Raw genomic sequence first — 16,705 nt, 5'->3', positions numbered from 1 at the left:
TGGGCTTGGGTTTAAAAAACAAAACAAAAACCCTGAACCATCCCCCATAAACAGGGAAACAAAGAAAGATGTCAAAGATGTCAAAGAAAGAAGTGGCGAATTAAAACTAAAATGGGCCTGGAATCTACTCTTGGGAGAGACTCCATCGATTCCCATCATGTGGAATCGTAGTAGCCTAAAATAATTTCTGGTAACGAACCTTATGGATTAGCAATGACTAGTGTAACAACTAGTCTCAAAACCAGAACAGACTAAATTATCTGAAATTAAATGACTTATCAAGAATGGCAACAGCATAATATACAGAAGTGATTTTCTTTTCTTTTTGCATTAGCTACCACGAACCTTGAGACCTTGAACTAGGCCTACATCATTTGCCGATTTCGGTCTAGTTTTTTTTGTCTGGGTGCTGTGCCAACACATGTTCTCAGTGAATAAGCTTTAAAGCACGCCAGAGTAAGATTCACAATAGCAACGTCCCTGGAAATGATTTCGAAAATACAATGTAAAACAAGAATTATACTCAATTCAAAATGTTAAAAGGCCCTACTCAAACATTTATTTATTAATTTTTTATTATAATAAAGTGTTACATTTATGCCAACGTCTGCCCATTGCATCCAAAGCACGGTCTTGGTACAAAGGATGGTGAAAATCAAAGATATTCTTCATGTACTTTTCTGTATACATATTTCTCATTCTAATTTAAAAGTGAAAGGCATTGCAATGGGCTACTGACCATCAGTCTCTCTCTAAACAATCTGAAAATGTTTATCATGAAAAGCTATATACATTTATGACCAGTTCAGGAGCTAATTAGTAGTATTCTCATGGTTTTCTTTGCCATACAATATGGCGCAGAGTTACAGTTCCATTGTCATTGCATGATAATCACCTATTTCATTACAATCACCTGTTGTTTTGGGACCAAAATGTCTGCGATAGAATACTATGAATAGAGGAAGTGTTAAGTGGATTCTGAATACATGTAACACCAGACCTTTAAAAAGACTTCTAGATGTTTCAAAAAAGAACAAACATTCTGTTTGGCATCTTAAAAGCAGTAATTATATTTCATACCATAAGCATTTTACTGATATTTTGAAAGGAAACAAATACTGGGGCACAGTTTTTAAAGTCAAAAGAAAAAGCTTTTTTGTCTTTTTGTTTTTTTCTTCAGCAATGTTAAAAAGGTGCTCAACTCAACTAACTACTGAGAAGTAACTTGCTATTGTTGTTATCTGAAGGGAAGAGGTCAGGTAGGGTGGTGGAGGATACGGGTCTCTCCAGAACCACCACAGGTCTGAGGTACTGCAGCTGCTTTATGGCCAGGTCCCCACACCCGGCCAGAGCCTTGTCCAAGATGGACTTCAAGTTTTGGACCGATGTCAAGTCTCCCATCATTGGAAGGGGCTTCGGCAGATGGGGCCGACTGCGTTTGCTACGGGTGTGGGCGATACCCATTTGGTTGTTCTCTTTGACGGAACAACTGTGCCTGTAAGAGTCTCGCGGTTCCTTAGGACTGCCTTCTTGTATGAACTCCAGAAAAGACGACTCGAAGCCCATAGGCTTGTAAGTGGCAATGTCAAAGGGGCGAGGAGGGGCGCAGTGAGGCGGCGCGTCCTTCAGGTTAGAAGGCTGCTTGGACAGTTCATTTTTACGCTTCAGCGGCTGACGGGCCAGAGGGACGGGTGAGGGCGCAGACCCGTTTATCTTACTGCCATCTTTGCCACTCGACACGTCTTGGACACCCTCGTCGATGGTAAAGCGCAGCGAGGCTGGCGGTGAAAGGTCAACGGTGACGGAAGGTAGAGAAGGATTGGCGTTCTGCCGTCTTGCCTTCTCCTCTTGGATGTGGCCGCTCTGTGGCGCAGAGGCCGGTTCCTCAGTGTGCCCGCCGGTGCTCGGCTCCCCGTACAGCACGTCGTCTGCCGCAACGAGGATGTTGTTCCTCTCTACAGGCGGCGGCTCCTCCTCCGGGAAGCCCAGTGGGTCATGGTCATCTTTGTCCAGAGTGTCTGTTTTGATGGAGTGTAGGCTCATGGGCGCCGACGGTCCCCCGGGGTTCTCCGGCTCCGCCTGGTACTCCATTTTGCGAACGCCGTTGGGCGTGCACGACATGGCGCTGGTCGGCCTGGCCGACTTCCTCTGAATCAGCTCCTCGAGCTGCTCCGCATTGAAAACGAGCTTGTCCTCGTTCTCTTTGTAATCGATTACGCGCATATGGTGAACGTTCATATAGTGACGCTCTATGCTCTTCAAGTACTTCACCACAGAGTCGCAGTCTTGCATCATGCATGGGTAGGCTACTCGCAAACAACGGTCTTGGCACATCTGCAATGCTTCCTCGTGAGATCGGAAGACAAACGACATTTTCTCCTCAGTATCCTCACCAGTTTCCTCCGACTGTGCAGTAGGCGGCTCGGGTACTTCTTTCTGAGGACTAGGCGACGCAACTATAAGCTTCTTCTGGCATCCACTGATGGACTTCTTGTGGGTGCTCTGTAAACGTAACACTAGTGAGTCATAGTAGTCTAAGTGACTATACAGAATGTGTTTTTCAAGGGCACTGGCATGGCTGAACGCTCTCGTGCAACCCTCGTACTTGCATCGTATTTGCTCTTGTGGCTGACAGTGAAATTCACGAGTGTGGCGCACTAAGCTGCTTTTAAGGTGGTAAGAGGCGTCGCAGTTGGTAAAGCCACATCTGTATTGGGGTTGGGGCTCATCAGAGTGTGACTGAGGCCGTTTCTTGGCAGAATCCCTCCTGACTTCAGAATTCTGATGCACGTCCAAATCCTTTTCCACGGAGAGTTGGGAGCGATTATAGCGGTGTACAAACTGTAGGTGTCGCACAAGTCCTCCCTGGTTTGAGAAAGCGGCATCACAGTCTTTAACTACACAGCGGAAGGGCTTGTTGAATTTAGTTAATATATAACACAAATTACTTTTGGTTACTAAACGTCTAGTGGCCCGTCCCTCTTTCGACGTCCCTTTCTCACTTTCTCCTTTTTGCTCATTGTCGTCATTGTTCTCCTCCTCCTTCTCCTCCTTCTCCTCCTTCTCCTCCTCCTCTCGGTCCTCCTCCTCTCGTTCAGATGGAGGGGGTTTCTGGAAGTTCTTCCTATTTTCTCTCGTCATCATGCTTGCTTGCCTCCTCTGGTACCTCTGTTGCCAACTGGTGCCCTCTCTCCTCCTGGTTTTACGTGCATTGTTTGTTGGGGGAGACTTATGCTTAGTTGACTCTGCGGTCTGCTCATGTTGATACGTTGCCCAGTTAATTTTCTCCAATGCAGCCTCGGTGAGATTGTGCATCTGGAAATAGTGGGTCATCAGTGCTCCCTTCTCTCGGACGCTCCTATAGCAGATTTGGCACACGTAGGGCTTGAAAGATGTGGTTTTCAAAGAAGTCATCTTTTTGGCCTGCGCCACTGTGCGGCCATGCACAATGGTGTAGTGACGCAATAAGCTGAAACTCTGTGCCGTCTTGAAGTCGCAAGCTTTTACCTTACAGGTATATGGTTTAGCAGAGGCCAGTAATTCAAGATTGGTCATTTCATCAGTCTCAGTCTCAGTCTCAGTCTCCGATCCTTGCTCCAATTTCACTTTCACCCCCTCTTCAGTCAGGTCACAGAGAGCCTTCTTCTGAAGCAAGACAACTGGGTACTTGGCCATAATAGCCTGATGAAGAGAGACTTGTGATGCGGTGGCCCCCGAGATGGAGTCGGAGGACTCGAGTCCACCGTGAGCACCCGAGGAATTCAGGTAGAGTTTGCTGAGCCCGATTACGATCTCACTCAGATCATCATTGTGTCCAAGGCTAGAAGAGGACGACTCATCATGGCCAGGATTAGGCAATGCTTTTTTCTCTTTTCCCGTCCCCTTAGATGGAGGGGGGGTTGAATGCTCATGTTTTCCCCTTTCCTTGATGTTTGGTTCCATTTTTATCATTAGCCCTTTGGACTTTGAGCCCTGCTCCTTGTCATGTTTGTGTTCTTTGTTCTCCAGCTTGAGGTGCTCTGGGTGGGCACACTTCAGGTGTCTCTGAACATCCCTGGCCCTGAAGAAGGTCATGCCGCACTTCTCGAACCCACAAGTGAACTTACTTCCGTCAAAGCACACAGCCACCGAGGTCACCATTTCCTTAGTCTCCTTGTAGCTTGTGGCGTGTGAAGAGGAGGCACAGCTGGTTGAGGAAGTGAGGTCCTGGCCGTTTACCATTTCCTCCGACTCGGTCTTCGATTCACTGGACTTGTTAGTAGTGATCGTCTCCTCAGCGACGGTCCCGAGCAGTTTCCGTTTAGCTTTCCTCTGAGTCAAAAAATCGTCCTCAGAGAAGGTGATGCCGTGCGTCGCCAAATGTTGGAGGAATTCCTTTTTGGATAAGTAGAACTTCTTGCATCCGGGGCTAGTACAGTCAAACGCTGCGTCTCTGAAGTGCTGTGCTTCGTGGTGATACATCGTTCCCAACTCAGAAAAAGTTACATAACAGCCTTCAAGTTCACACTGGTAATTAAGCTGATAGCCATGGGTCTGTTTGTGTGAACCCAACTCATTGGTAGTACCAAATTCAGCCCCACAACCGATAACCACACACTTGTAAGGCTCATCACCACAATGCATTTTGCGATGCTTGCGGTGGTGGTAAGCAGACATGAGATGACGCCTACAAAAAATACACTTCTCTCGTTTGTCTTTCATCTCGTGGAAATGTCTCACATTGTCGTCCCCTTTGTGCGAGGAATTCAAGTGGACATATAAGTACTTGGAATGCTTAAAAGTCCTTGTACAGTGAGTGCCTGGGCATAAATAGTCATCCCGGTTCTTCAGGTTGTAGCGAGCGTCAATGTAATCAAACGTGACAAACTCATCATCATCCATGCGTTTCAAATTAGCAGATTTGGCCTGCTGCACAATATGGTGCAGCACATCTGGATCATGTGTGGATTGGTAATACTGCATTAGGGAAGGATCGATGCTGATTTCGCCTGGCTCTAGCTCATCCGCATCTGCGTCTTTCAGCACAGAACCCTTGCTCTTTTTCTTTTCGTGTTTTTTGCAAAATGTTGCCCGATTATTTTGGACGTGCCGTTTAATGTGAGGCATGAGCTCCTTCCTGCTCGGAAACGTCTCCAAACAAACGGGACAGGGGTGGTGGTTCTCCTCCCCGTGCCTCTTGGAGTGGTGAATCATTTGCGTTTCGCTGAATGACCTTTTACACACACGACAGAGGAACTTGTGTTTCTTGCCGCTCGATTCACCTTGGGTTTTTGTCATTTTAGAAGATACCTTTTTGCAATCCTGTTCCTCCTCGTGATCGTCAACATCACCATTTAATCTGCCTGGGTGCTCAGATTCTACAGCCTTCTCCTTTTTTACCTGTGGTTCAGGTTTAGCCCTTTCTGGCCTTTCATCCACCTCCTCCTCCCCCTCAGACTCCGGGTCCCTTCCAAGGAGGGTGACACAATGATATTTCAGAGTTTTCCAGTCCCAGAACTCGGGGTCGAAAGGCCAGTGGGCTTTGAGTGCCAGGAGCAGTTCACAGCGCAGCGAGTTGGGGATTATCCCGTTTTCCTGGTCGTACTTCTGGTCGGGTCGCTTGTAGAGCTCCTGCAGGCTGTCAAAAACCTCCTGGCTGGGGCCAAGGAGGAACTCCGTGAGTCGACAGGCCCGCAAGACCTCAAGGTCATCTGGAAGAAGGCAGGACACAGTCTTGCAGACGGAGATCCTTGTTTCTGAGTCGTCCTGCTTTGGAAGTTGGAGGGCTTTCACACAAAGCTCCACCGATGACGCCAGTCCCAGTTCTTCAGCCTGTAAAGGAAAATAAAAACACCTTAATAAGACAACATTTAAAAAAAGCCAACCTCAGCTCAGTTTGTTGCATTAAAACAAGTTATGCAATCATATTGTTATGGCACTTATATAATTTTACAATAATCTCATTTTTTTTTTTTTTTTGATCCTCCATTTTTCCTCCGATTTTCTCCCATCCCAATGTTAGTCGTATGCCAATTCCCAGTCCCTTCCTGGTCGCTGCGCACTTACCCCCCACAGTCAGATCATCTGGGAGAGTGGAGGCTACCACGTGCTTCCTCCGACACACGTCCAGCCAATCACCGCTTCTTTTCACCTGGCAGCGCGGATTCTCATTGAGAGGGCGTAGCGTGTGGGAGGACCACACTATCCCCCTCAAGTCCTATCCGCGCTTAGCAGGCGCCCCGACCGAACTGTAGGAGTCGCTGTTTACAACGACCCGGACCCACCCCGCCAGCTTCTCCCACCCTCTAATACAGCCAATTGTATTAGTGCAGACGGCCAGCCAAGCTGGTGACAACCCCGGAGCTGTGAGCTGGATTCGAACAGGCGAATCCAGCTCACAGCTCCGGGGTTGGTGACGAACGCAATCTCCGCTCGGCCACCTAACCGCCCTACAATAATCTCATTCTGACATCATCTAGATACAATGAGACAACAATGATCATTGTTGTATTACAAAGGATATGGATATGAGAATTTTTTTGTAGTTTGCTTTAAAAATAAGCAGAGATGGAGATTTCCTCAGCATAGGATCAGCTGCATTCCAAAGATTGGACCCTCTATACCTCACTGAGAACTGCCTAAGTGAAGTACCACAATAAGGTATATGCAGGTCCCTGGACTGACGTGTAGCATAATAATGAACATCTGAATTAAAAGAAAAAAAACTATTAAAACCATTTGGTAGATTGTGATCATGAATGCATTTGTACACAAATATACATATCTGTAAAGAATTAACCTCAGACAGTCGGAATGTTTAGTTTCTTGAAAAGAGGAGCAGATGGTTCAAATCGATCTGAGAGGGTTGCTAGTCTAACAAATCTTTTTTGAAGTAAAATAATTTTTTGAAGATGAGATGAATGAGTGCTAGCCCATATTATGTTACAATAAGATATGTAAGGAAAGATAAGACTATAATACAGGATTAAAAAACAACTTCTATTTATCAATGAACACACCTTCCTAATTATACCTACTGACTTCATTGCTTTTTTACAAACATGATCAATGTGTTTTTTCCAATTGAGTTTATCATCAATTAGGATCCCTAAACACTTTGTTGAAGTTACTCGTTTGATTTCGGTGTTACTGATTAATAGCTTTTCCTCCTTTTTGGAATAACTTTTACCTTTATTACAAAATACAATAAAATTCGATTTTTCTACATTTAACGATAGCTTATTAGTCTGGAACCAATCTGAGACAAGATAAACCATAATTTGCTTCCCTAATTAATACTGCAAAATTATCATGTGACATTATAATGTTGGTGTCATCAGCAAACAAGATCGAGAATACTCTAGGACAGGGGTCTCAAACTCGCGGCCCGCGGGATGATATTTTGCGGCCCCCTACTTGACGTCAAAGTGTAGTGTTAATGCGGCCCGCACGCAACAGTTTGCTGAGTCGTTGCGCGAGAGTTGGACGTTTTATGGGGCTGCGGCACTGCAGATATACCCTACTCCAATGATCCGCACGGACATTAGACGGTGTTGCACTCGCTACCCAGTCTGTAGCAGTCGCAGAGACTCTGGCTAGTAGTGACGTTCGAATGTTGTGATTTTCGATGCAAAATAAATTCTCTTTTGAGACTCCGCCTCAGAGACTCTTATCCTTTGGCACTTGGAACTTGCTGTGCTTGCAGGTCTGCAGCCATTATTGCTGGGTTATGAATAGCACCAACTTTAGCCACGGGACCGTTGTCAAGCTAAGCTAGCTGACCTAGCTTGTCTTCCCCGCAAGGTTTTCACATTGACATTTGATAACGTTAGTCAGCTAACGCAGTCAGTAGCTACTTGACTTAAATACGATTCACCGTGGGTGCATTATTGTTGATAGACGGACAGAGTGTCAGGTCCTGGAGAAAGGACAGGCCATCATCTGATTTGATGTAACGTAGCTAACGCTAGCTTTTCAGCTAATGCTATAATAACACCAAGCAAAACACATCCCGTCCGAGCTCCCCGTCACACGCTCTGTCGGGGACAATGGAATTTAAGAAAGTGTATCTGCTGTTAAAATGACAAACAGCATCACACTTTAAAACACGTTCATTTTATAATCCTCACTCCGCAGGAGATAAATTACGTCATGGGATCGGAGGCTAGAATTGATGTGTATTGATTGATTGATTGATTGAAAACTGTATTAACAGATTGCAGAATGGGTACAATACAGTACAGCTCAACACACACAATTGTTAAGGGGATGCAGACCAGAGAAAGACTTTCGTCTTGTTTACATCAGGGTCCCCCATTTTCAATTCATCAGGACATATATGACATACAGATACCAAGTCCTCACTCAGTGGCAAGAAGCCATTCTCTCTCTCTGATGCATACATAATAAAATAATGTATGACTGAAGTGATGGAGGCCATGTTTGAAGGCAAACAAAAGCAAATCCCCCTCAGATCGCACAGCAACCAGAATAAACAGCTTTGTGATAGAATAAAAAAAATGCACAGTGCATTTCCATAGCTGTGGATGAGTCCACTGACACCACTGAGAAGCCTATGTTCTGAAGAACCGTTCATGTTCTGAAGAACTGTTCATGTTCTGAATTGTTATTGCTAAAGATTGAGACGATTGGATCAGTTGTACTTTTTTTTGGAATACTTGAAACCCTTTTTTGTGGAATATTTGATGCGGCCCAGCCTCACCCAGACTCTACCTCCAGCGGCCCCCAGGTAAATTGAGTTTGAGACCCCTGCTCTAGGAGATACCCAAGCAAAATAATTTATATAAATCAAAAATCAAATAAAATCTATTTTTCTCCCATCCCAATTTCGTGTTTCCAATTCTCCCCTCCCCTGTCTTGAACGTTGCTCGCATATGCCCCCCACTGGTCGGTTGTAGGGAGGATAGAAGCCTTACATCACGTGTCCCCTCCGGTACACGAGGAGGCAGCCTGTCACATCTTTTCACCCGCCAGCGTGGACTCTCATTGGCGAGGTGCAACGTGTGGGAGGCTCACACTACCCCCGCCATTTCCTGTCTCTGCTGTGCAGGCGTCCCCCAACCGACCTGTAGGAGTCGCTGTCCACAACGTCCAGATTACCACCCATCGACTTCCACCCGCTAACTCTGCCAATTGAGTTAGTATGACGGCCGGCCCAAGCCGGAGGCAACGCTGACACCCGGATTCGAGACCGGAGTCTCTTGCATTGGTGACGAGCGCAATCTCCGCTGCGCCACCCAGCCGCCTTACATATACATTGATTTCAATAGAGATAAAGGACTGTATAGCCATAGTCTCACCTCTGCTCGTATAACTCGGACCAGGTAAAGTAAATGGTATACTGTTTTGGCAATGGCACCTAGTTGGAGGCATCGCTCCAGAAGAGACTCCAGAGACGGGTCAATCCTCCTTTGAAGTTTACTCCACAACAGTGTCAACTCCCTTTGAATAAGAAGTAGAAAACAATAAGCAATGAGAAAAGTATGAACTTGGGAGAGGCATTAAAGACAAACACAAAAATATATCAAGACACCCTTACAACCCCACAACATTTGCGATCATTTAATTTAATTTCTAGTAGGAAATTGCAATGGCTCATTTGCATAAAGACAATGGAATTCGTGTCATATTTTACTAATACGTAGACTAATACGCGTTTCATAATCTGCATCATCTATAAATTCAGAGTACAAATATAGTGGATAACACTTTACATTTGCCTTATTCCAGCATTTTTACCTGCGCAATTTTAAAAAGAAAATATTCTGGTTTCATGGTTTGGCAACACTTGATAATCAACAGAACATTCCTTGCTTAAAAGGTCCCATGCATTATAAATGGCCTTTTCCAGTGTTTAGCATTGTATCCTAGCAATTGGGGATTATATCAATGTGGTCTGTTTAGTTAATTATCATATTGACTCATCAGTCTAGTCTCGAGATCTTCCCTCACTCAACTAAGCTGTTCTGATTTGACGTATTGCTGACGTGAATATGGCACTGATTTGCATAACTAACACCCCCTCCATGGTTGACAGCGACAGCAGAAATATCTTCACTTCCTCAAACAGAGCAAGGCAGACAACGAGCGAGAGACCGGGGTCTCTCTCTCTCTCTCTGTCACTCAAAGTGCTTATGGGCGGAGCCAGGCCAACAGAGCCTGAAATCCAAAGGGAGAAAAATGTGGCCTTTGAGTACTTGATGAAATATAAAACAATGATTTTTTGTTGTTGCAAGGAATAGCAATGCACGTCCCCTTTTAAAGGGGAACTATTTAGCTATTTCCTTCACTATTTGGGCAATTTTACACTATTCCTGTGAGTCTATCTTTAAGGAGATATTTTATTTTTAGAGCATTAACTCTTTGGAATAACCTGCCTCAACACCTCTGCTGCATTTACAGTAGATTCACTTTTAAAAATAATCTTACAAATTTTTTAACACTGTAAAGTATTATTATTATTTAGTTTTTACACTGTAATGTAATTTTAGCCATCTTAATTGTTAGTTTCATTATGCATTGTGTGTACTGACTTTTAATAATTTTGTTTTTGCAATAATAATTGTTTTTGTATGTTTTTTTTGTGTGGACCCCAAGAAGACTAGCTGGTTGCTATGGCACCAGCTAATGGGGCTAAAATCAAATCTATGGAACACATCTGTACGTTTTCCCACCCAATAAAATTCATTGTTTTGTATTTTTAATCAAGTACTTTGGTGCACCACTTTCTGCCCTGCCAGTTTCCAAGCTGTTTTTGGCTGGGCTCCGCCCATACTCGCAATGCGCGCTTTGAGTGACAGTCACCCACCTGCACTGGCAGATAACTTTGGGGAAGAGAGAGAGAGAGATAGAGAGAGAGAGAGGGAGAGGCAGATAGAGAGGGAGAGAGATAGAGAGGGAGGGGGAGAGAGGAGATCGCTCAGAGAGCACGCGTGTGCGCGGCTCGAGTGTGTGTCAAATGCAGGGGGAGACAGAGGAGAGATCGCTCCAGATCGCTCTCTCTCTCTCTCTCTCTTGGGGAAGTGCAAGTGTCTGACAGGGAAACCGCTTCCACATTATTTTCACTTGCTCCGTTTGTCATAACTTCAATGTTACACTAACTTCCTCGAATTGTTGATTGTGGGCGGTGGCCGGTGGCTACAACCACAGAAGGAGCTGAGGTTACGCAGATCAGCAGCGCATTACTACGTAGGATAGCGAGTCAATTCTGAATGGCTTAGTTCACTGGGGGAGGATCTTGTCTCATCTGATCTGAGGAATGAGAATTTCACATCTAGTCAGTGTTGGTACAACCCCACATTGCTAGAAAACAATGCAAACCACTGGAAAAGGCCATTTATAAGATAGTTCCCCTTTAATATTATGAGTGGAGAAATAACCAAAATATATTGTTAGAGAGCCATCATCCTTGCTCTTTCCAACAGTTCATTAAACTCTAAATGTGTTTGGATGTCAAATCTGACTCAATATGATGACGGCATAAGCTGTATTCTGGAAATGAAAGCCCGATATGAACCATTGGAATTTTCCAGTGCTCCTTCGACATGGACTACACACCAGGAGCAGTACAGGCTTTGCTGCTGGAGCTGCTGTGTCAGGAAGGTGGTACACAAGATGAAGGCTGTGTTCTCCTCCCCCTCCGTCTCCAGGGTACATGTGATCTCCAGCACGTCCTTACAGTCCAGCCTGGATATCTGTAAGGGAGGGAGTAGAACTTTTTAGACATATGAAGAGCCGTTTATTTTCTCTCTTTTACTGTTGTGCAATGGCATTTAGACAATCAAATTGTAAATAAATGTGGAATAGTATTTCTGTCTTCACTGGTGTGTCCCTGCAAACCTTTAATTATGGAAAACGCTTTTTGTGGATTTGGTAGCATGCAATATTTAGGCGGTGGGGGGAAATGACATAGGTACTCCTTACCGTTTGGCCAAGTCTTCAGATTAACAAGCGGTTCAGATTTATTGTGCTTTTTGATGTCACAAGGGGGACAAAAGCAATGAATTACAGACCTAGCTCAGAATTTCTTCCAGTTTACATCCACGCCGGGCTCTCGCCGCCATGTCACTGGGCTGCACACACACAACAGTGGCACTCAACCAGTAGGGGGTGCTCGTGTTACACCTATGTAACAGTATGACTGTCGATTGTTCCATAGTTTGGCTACAGTATGTAGCCTGCAATTCGCCATGCAATACAGGGCATTTATATTAGCAAACCAATTGAAGCATAGCGGTGTAGATGCCACAGTACATTAGTAGCCCATATCAGCGTTTCCGTTAGCCGGTAATTACCGGTATTTGACCGACAAAATCTGTTGAAGTCCGACATATTTAATCTCTCCGGTCATAATGTCCAGTGAAAGTAATTCCCTCTGGGCACAATTTGATTATTTGGGTTGTATTCGGGTGGGCTGGAGTTGAATGGCCTATGCGATGAACGAAACAATCATTGCATTTGTTGTCGTTGCTTCGCCAAGCAGCCGGTCTGGTGGTGACGACGCTGTGTCGGCGAGAGCTTGCTGCTGGATTTGCGAAAAGGCATGCAGCTGCAGACCCACAGAACCCACCAGCTTTGCTGGCACAGTGCGGTCCCCAGACCTGGAAAGCTGCTCTGCGGGTCTGCAGCTGGATGCTTCTTGCAAATCTAACTGCGGCCGGCTCGCGCTGACAACAGCTTTCATTGTTGGACCGGCTGCTTGGTGGAGCAACGATGAAACGAATGTAATGAATCGTTCATCGCATGGGCTATTTGATTTTGGCCTGTTTTGATACGGTTCAGGTGGTCGGGTTGTGCTTGGAGGGAATTGTTTTCACCGGACATTATGACCAGCACCAAGTCGTTGGGAGGTGGAGATATACATCACGCAAACCCACGATAATGTTGCCGTCTCTCTCTGCCAAATTTCTCAGTTCTTCGCTTGATATAATTAATACAAATGTCCAATATAACGGAATTCGTTAGCTCATAAAAATGTGATTATAACAGACTGCTGTTTATTAATGTCGGGCAGACTGCCCACAGACACCTCAAGTCGGCAGCGCAGCAGCACGAAGTCTCGAGGGACTTATTTTATTTGGAATATATTAATGACTGTATATACGCAAAAGTAGCCTAGTTTTAAGTTAAAATGTTATAAATGCCTTGAGGATGTCATTCTTTATATAGGCATATCAATTGTTTTTAAGCTCAATAAACTCTGACCGGAATTTATCCCATTTGTCCGGTAGAGTGAAATCTACCGGACACTCAGACCTGCAAAAAAAAATTCTAACGGAAACCCTGGCCCATATTTCTTTTGTAATTACTAAAGTTGAATCACCCCCTCGTCGACAGAAGAGCAGGGTTTTGGGTTTCAGAAGTACCATGTGACAATTTCAAAATTATTATGTCTTGATAATATTGTTTGCCGAACGTCAAGTGTTTAACGCCTTTTTTAGACCAAACATGAGAAAACCTTCAAGGACGAGGCAGACCAGGCTGAATAAAACAGTGTCTAGATATGGGAGGCAAGCATTTCATGTAGCCAAGTATGGCAGCGTTCTTGTATAGTGCTCATGCATACGTACAATGTCCTGATTATGGGAGACAAATGGTTATCAAAACTGTCACTATGCACATTGCCTATATGGATGGAATGAAATCACATATCCGTTGGATATTTAAATTTGTATGAGTCATAATTAAACTTAATGTTGATATGGCACACTGATATTAATTTCACTTCATATCGTAAAGGTTGCCGACCCCTGGTTTAAATCATTAAATTAAGATTGACTAAAGAGGAATTACAATTTGAATAGTTTAATATAGCTTATATATATATATATATATATATATCGTTTCTAAGTGGGTGGGGATTGGACGTTGTGGACAGCGACTCCTACAGGTTGGTTTGGTGACGCCGGTGCGGCGGAAGCAGGAAGTAGCGGGGGCAGCGTGAGCCTCCCACACGTTACTCCTCGCCACTGAGAGTTCGAGCTGCTGCGGTGAAAAGATGCGACAGGCTGCCTCCTCGTGTACCGGAGGGGACACGTGATGCAAGGCTTCTGTCCTCACTACAGCCGACCAGTGGTAGGCATAGTCTAGCAACGTTCAAGACAGGGAAGGGAAGAATTGGATAATACGAAATTGGGATGAGAGAAAAATAGAAAATGGGGATAAAAAGTGGATACAAAAAAAGGAAAATACCACCCCCTATCGTCTCTCCGGATGGTATTGCACCCATTGGATTGGACTGAATGAAATGGATGGGGGAAAAAAAGAGTCCGGAATCCACATTTTACTTGTCAGGCATGTAACCGGAGACGATCCCAGTCATTGCCCACCCTCAGAACAGCGTGGAATATGTGTTTCCACTACCCAGCGTTGGATCAATAAACGCGATCGATATTTGGAATGGCGATCAGGAATTGGAATAATCTTTTTGGAGAACATCTGATCTGAGGTAAGGAATCTATTTTACCAGTCTTGGGATAATCTGAGCTCTTTTCACCTATATCTCAGCGTGTCCCGTATGTGTGTGTGTGGCTGTGAGTGTGTGTGTGCTGATCAGGAAATAAGATAAATCGATTTTTCAGCCCGCTTCTCTAGCGTGCATAAGTACACATATACTATCGATAATCTAGCGTTTATTTGAAAACGATTCATAAATAGGCCTAAAAATGACAACGTGTTTTGTGTATTCCAGTAAAGCGCGATTCCTGCAGAATATTTTTTTTTTCTGGAAGTTTAAAAAAACAAGCGTTTTTCAAAATGGTATAAAACGGAAATGTAACGATTAAAAAACAAACCGTTTCGACAATGTTGACTGCAAACAAGTCATTGATAAGCGACGGGCATATTAGACACAGGCATAATTTAAGATATAGTTTATGCGTTCGCAAATGTGATCGCCCTCCCATTGACTACAGCGCTGGCACTCAAGCGCTATTTCTGGCGCCCCCTGCTGGCACTCAAATGCCCCTTTTCCACTGCATGGTACCTACTCGACTCTACTCTACTCGGCATTTTCGGTTTTCCATTACCAAAGTACCTGGTACCAGGTACTTTTTGGGTACTTTCTGGGTACTTTTTTAGTCCCTGCTCTGTCGAGGTTCTTAGCGCGTGCCAAGAGAGTAGAACTGGTACCACAAAAGTCACGTGAAAAACTGCAGACCACTGATTGGTCAGAAGAGAGACGCGTCACTGTTTGGAGAGTCTGAACGAAAACAGAAAGCCGCCATCTTGAATGGCTCGCGTAGAATGTCATATGTATGTTTGCAGCACGAAACAAGTGCAATAAAAAAGGATACAGTCACTGTGTATTCTGCCTCATTTATTGATGAAACAAAACCGACATCAACACAATTTGCCACCGAGCGGAGAGTTTAGTCTGACAAAAAGATCAATGATTAGTTACGCTTGTTGTTGGGGTTAGGGACGTGAGTGGTAACGTTAGTTACCCTAATGCTAACATTAGCAGATAGACACGAGAGGCTAGGTAACGTTAAAGCTTGTAGAATAGACACAATGAGACGTAACGTTAGCGTTAGCAGAATAGACACAACGAGAGTCTGGTTAATGTTGTTATTGATTGATTGAAAACTGTTTTACTCTGGCTTGCCAAGCTCATAGCCCCTTTCGTGACTGTGATGCACCGAGTGAAGCCACAGTCACTTGCTCCTCAATAGGAAACCAACAAAAGAGACATTTCAAATGTACTCACAGTTGCACAAGGGTTTCGGACAGAGATACGGGATGGTTTGAAAGCTCGGCGTTGCTAATAAACATTTTAAATATTTTTTATAAACTGCTCAAAACGGCATTATTTCCGGCGTTGGGTGCATGATGCGCATGCGCTGTGATCACACCAGGCAGCCAACGCCGGAAATAATGCAGTTTTGAGCAGTTTATAAAAAATATTTAAAATGTTTATTAGCAACGCAGAGCTTTCAAACCATCCCGTATCTCTGTCCGAAACCCTCGTGCAACTGTGAGTACCTTTGAAATGTCTCTGTCATACTTGTATAATGAACGGTTCGGCCAGAACCAGTCCTTCAGGGTAAATCTAGGTTGGTTTCCTATTGAGGAGCAAGTGACTGTGGATTCACTCGGTGCATCACAGTCACGAAAGGGGCTATCAAGCTCACGGACATAGCTATGCTGGAGCTCTCATGCTGATCACCAGCGGCCCCGCCTCCCCACACGGAGACAAACTGAGTACTTACTACTTAGTACCTGCAGTGGAAAAGGAACGAAGTAACAGGTACCTAAAGCGAGTAGAGTAGAGTAGAGTCGAGTAGGTACCATGCAGTGGAAAAGGGGCAAAAGTGTTAAGATTTTAAGTATTGTGTTACTTTTAACACTTTGATTGCCAGCGTGGCGTGCACTATTTATCGTTGAATGCCACCACCCACTTCAATGATAGCGCTCTAAACGCATAATCTATGTCTTAAATTATGGCTATGTGTCTAATCTGCCCGTCGTTTATCAATGACATGTTTGCAGTAAACATTGTCGAAACAGATTTTTTATTTTTATTTTTTAATAATCGGTTCATTTCCGTTTTATAGCATTTTGAAAAGCCCTCGTTTTCAGGAAAATATATAGATTCTGTGATAAACGGCATTTACTGAAATACACAAAAAAAAAAAAAAAATTGGCCCATTTATGAATCGTTTTCAAATAAACGCTAGATTATCGATAGTATATGTGTACTTATGCA

The 16,705-nt window shown here is 44.3% G+C and overlaps 1 protein-coding gene across 1 annotated transcript in view; it reads right to left on the bottom strand.

Annotated features, from left to right (window-relative positions):
* Positions 1 to 536: 536 nt before the first annotated feature.
* The window catches only part of rlf (RLF zinc finger), a gene marked incomplete at its 5' end in the record, with an annotated part of 47,300 nt that continues 31,131 nt past the window's right edge, over positions 537 to 16,705 (bottom strand). Inside the window, 3 exons of the mRNA XM_084310223.1 lie at positions 537 to 5,811; positions 9,300 to 9,441; positions 11,557 to 11,693. Of these exons, the coding sequence (XP_084166349.1) occupies positions 1,207 to 5,811; positions 9,300 to 9,441; positions 11,557 to 11,693 (4,884 nt within the window). The 3' untranslated portion in view covers positions 537 to 1,206. The remainder of the gene's footprint in view (positions 5,812 to 9,299; positions 9,442 to 11,556; positions 11,694 to 16,705) is intronic.

This window comes from Notolepis coatsorum, assembly GCF_963971535.1.
Source record: "Notolepis coatsorum genome assembly, chromosome: 3".
Lineage (NCBI taxonomy): Eukaryota > Metazoa > Chordata > Actinopteri > Aulopiformes > Paralepididae > Notolepis > Notolepis coatsorum.
The sequence above is the reverse complement of the archived record's forward strand: the minus strand, read 5'-3'. Positions and strand labels throughout refer to the sequence as shown.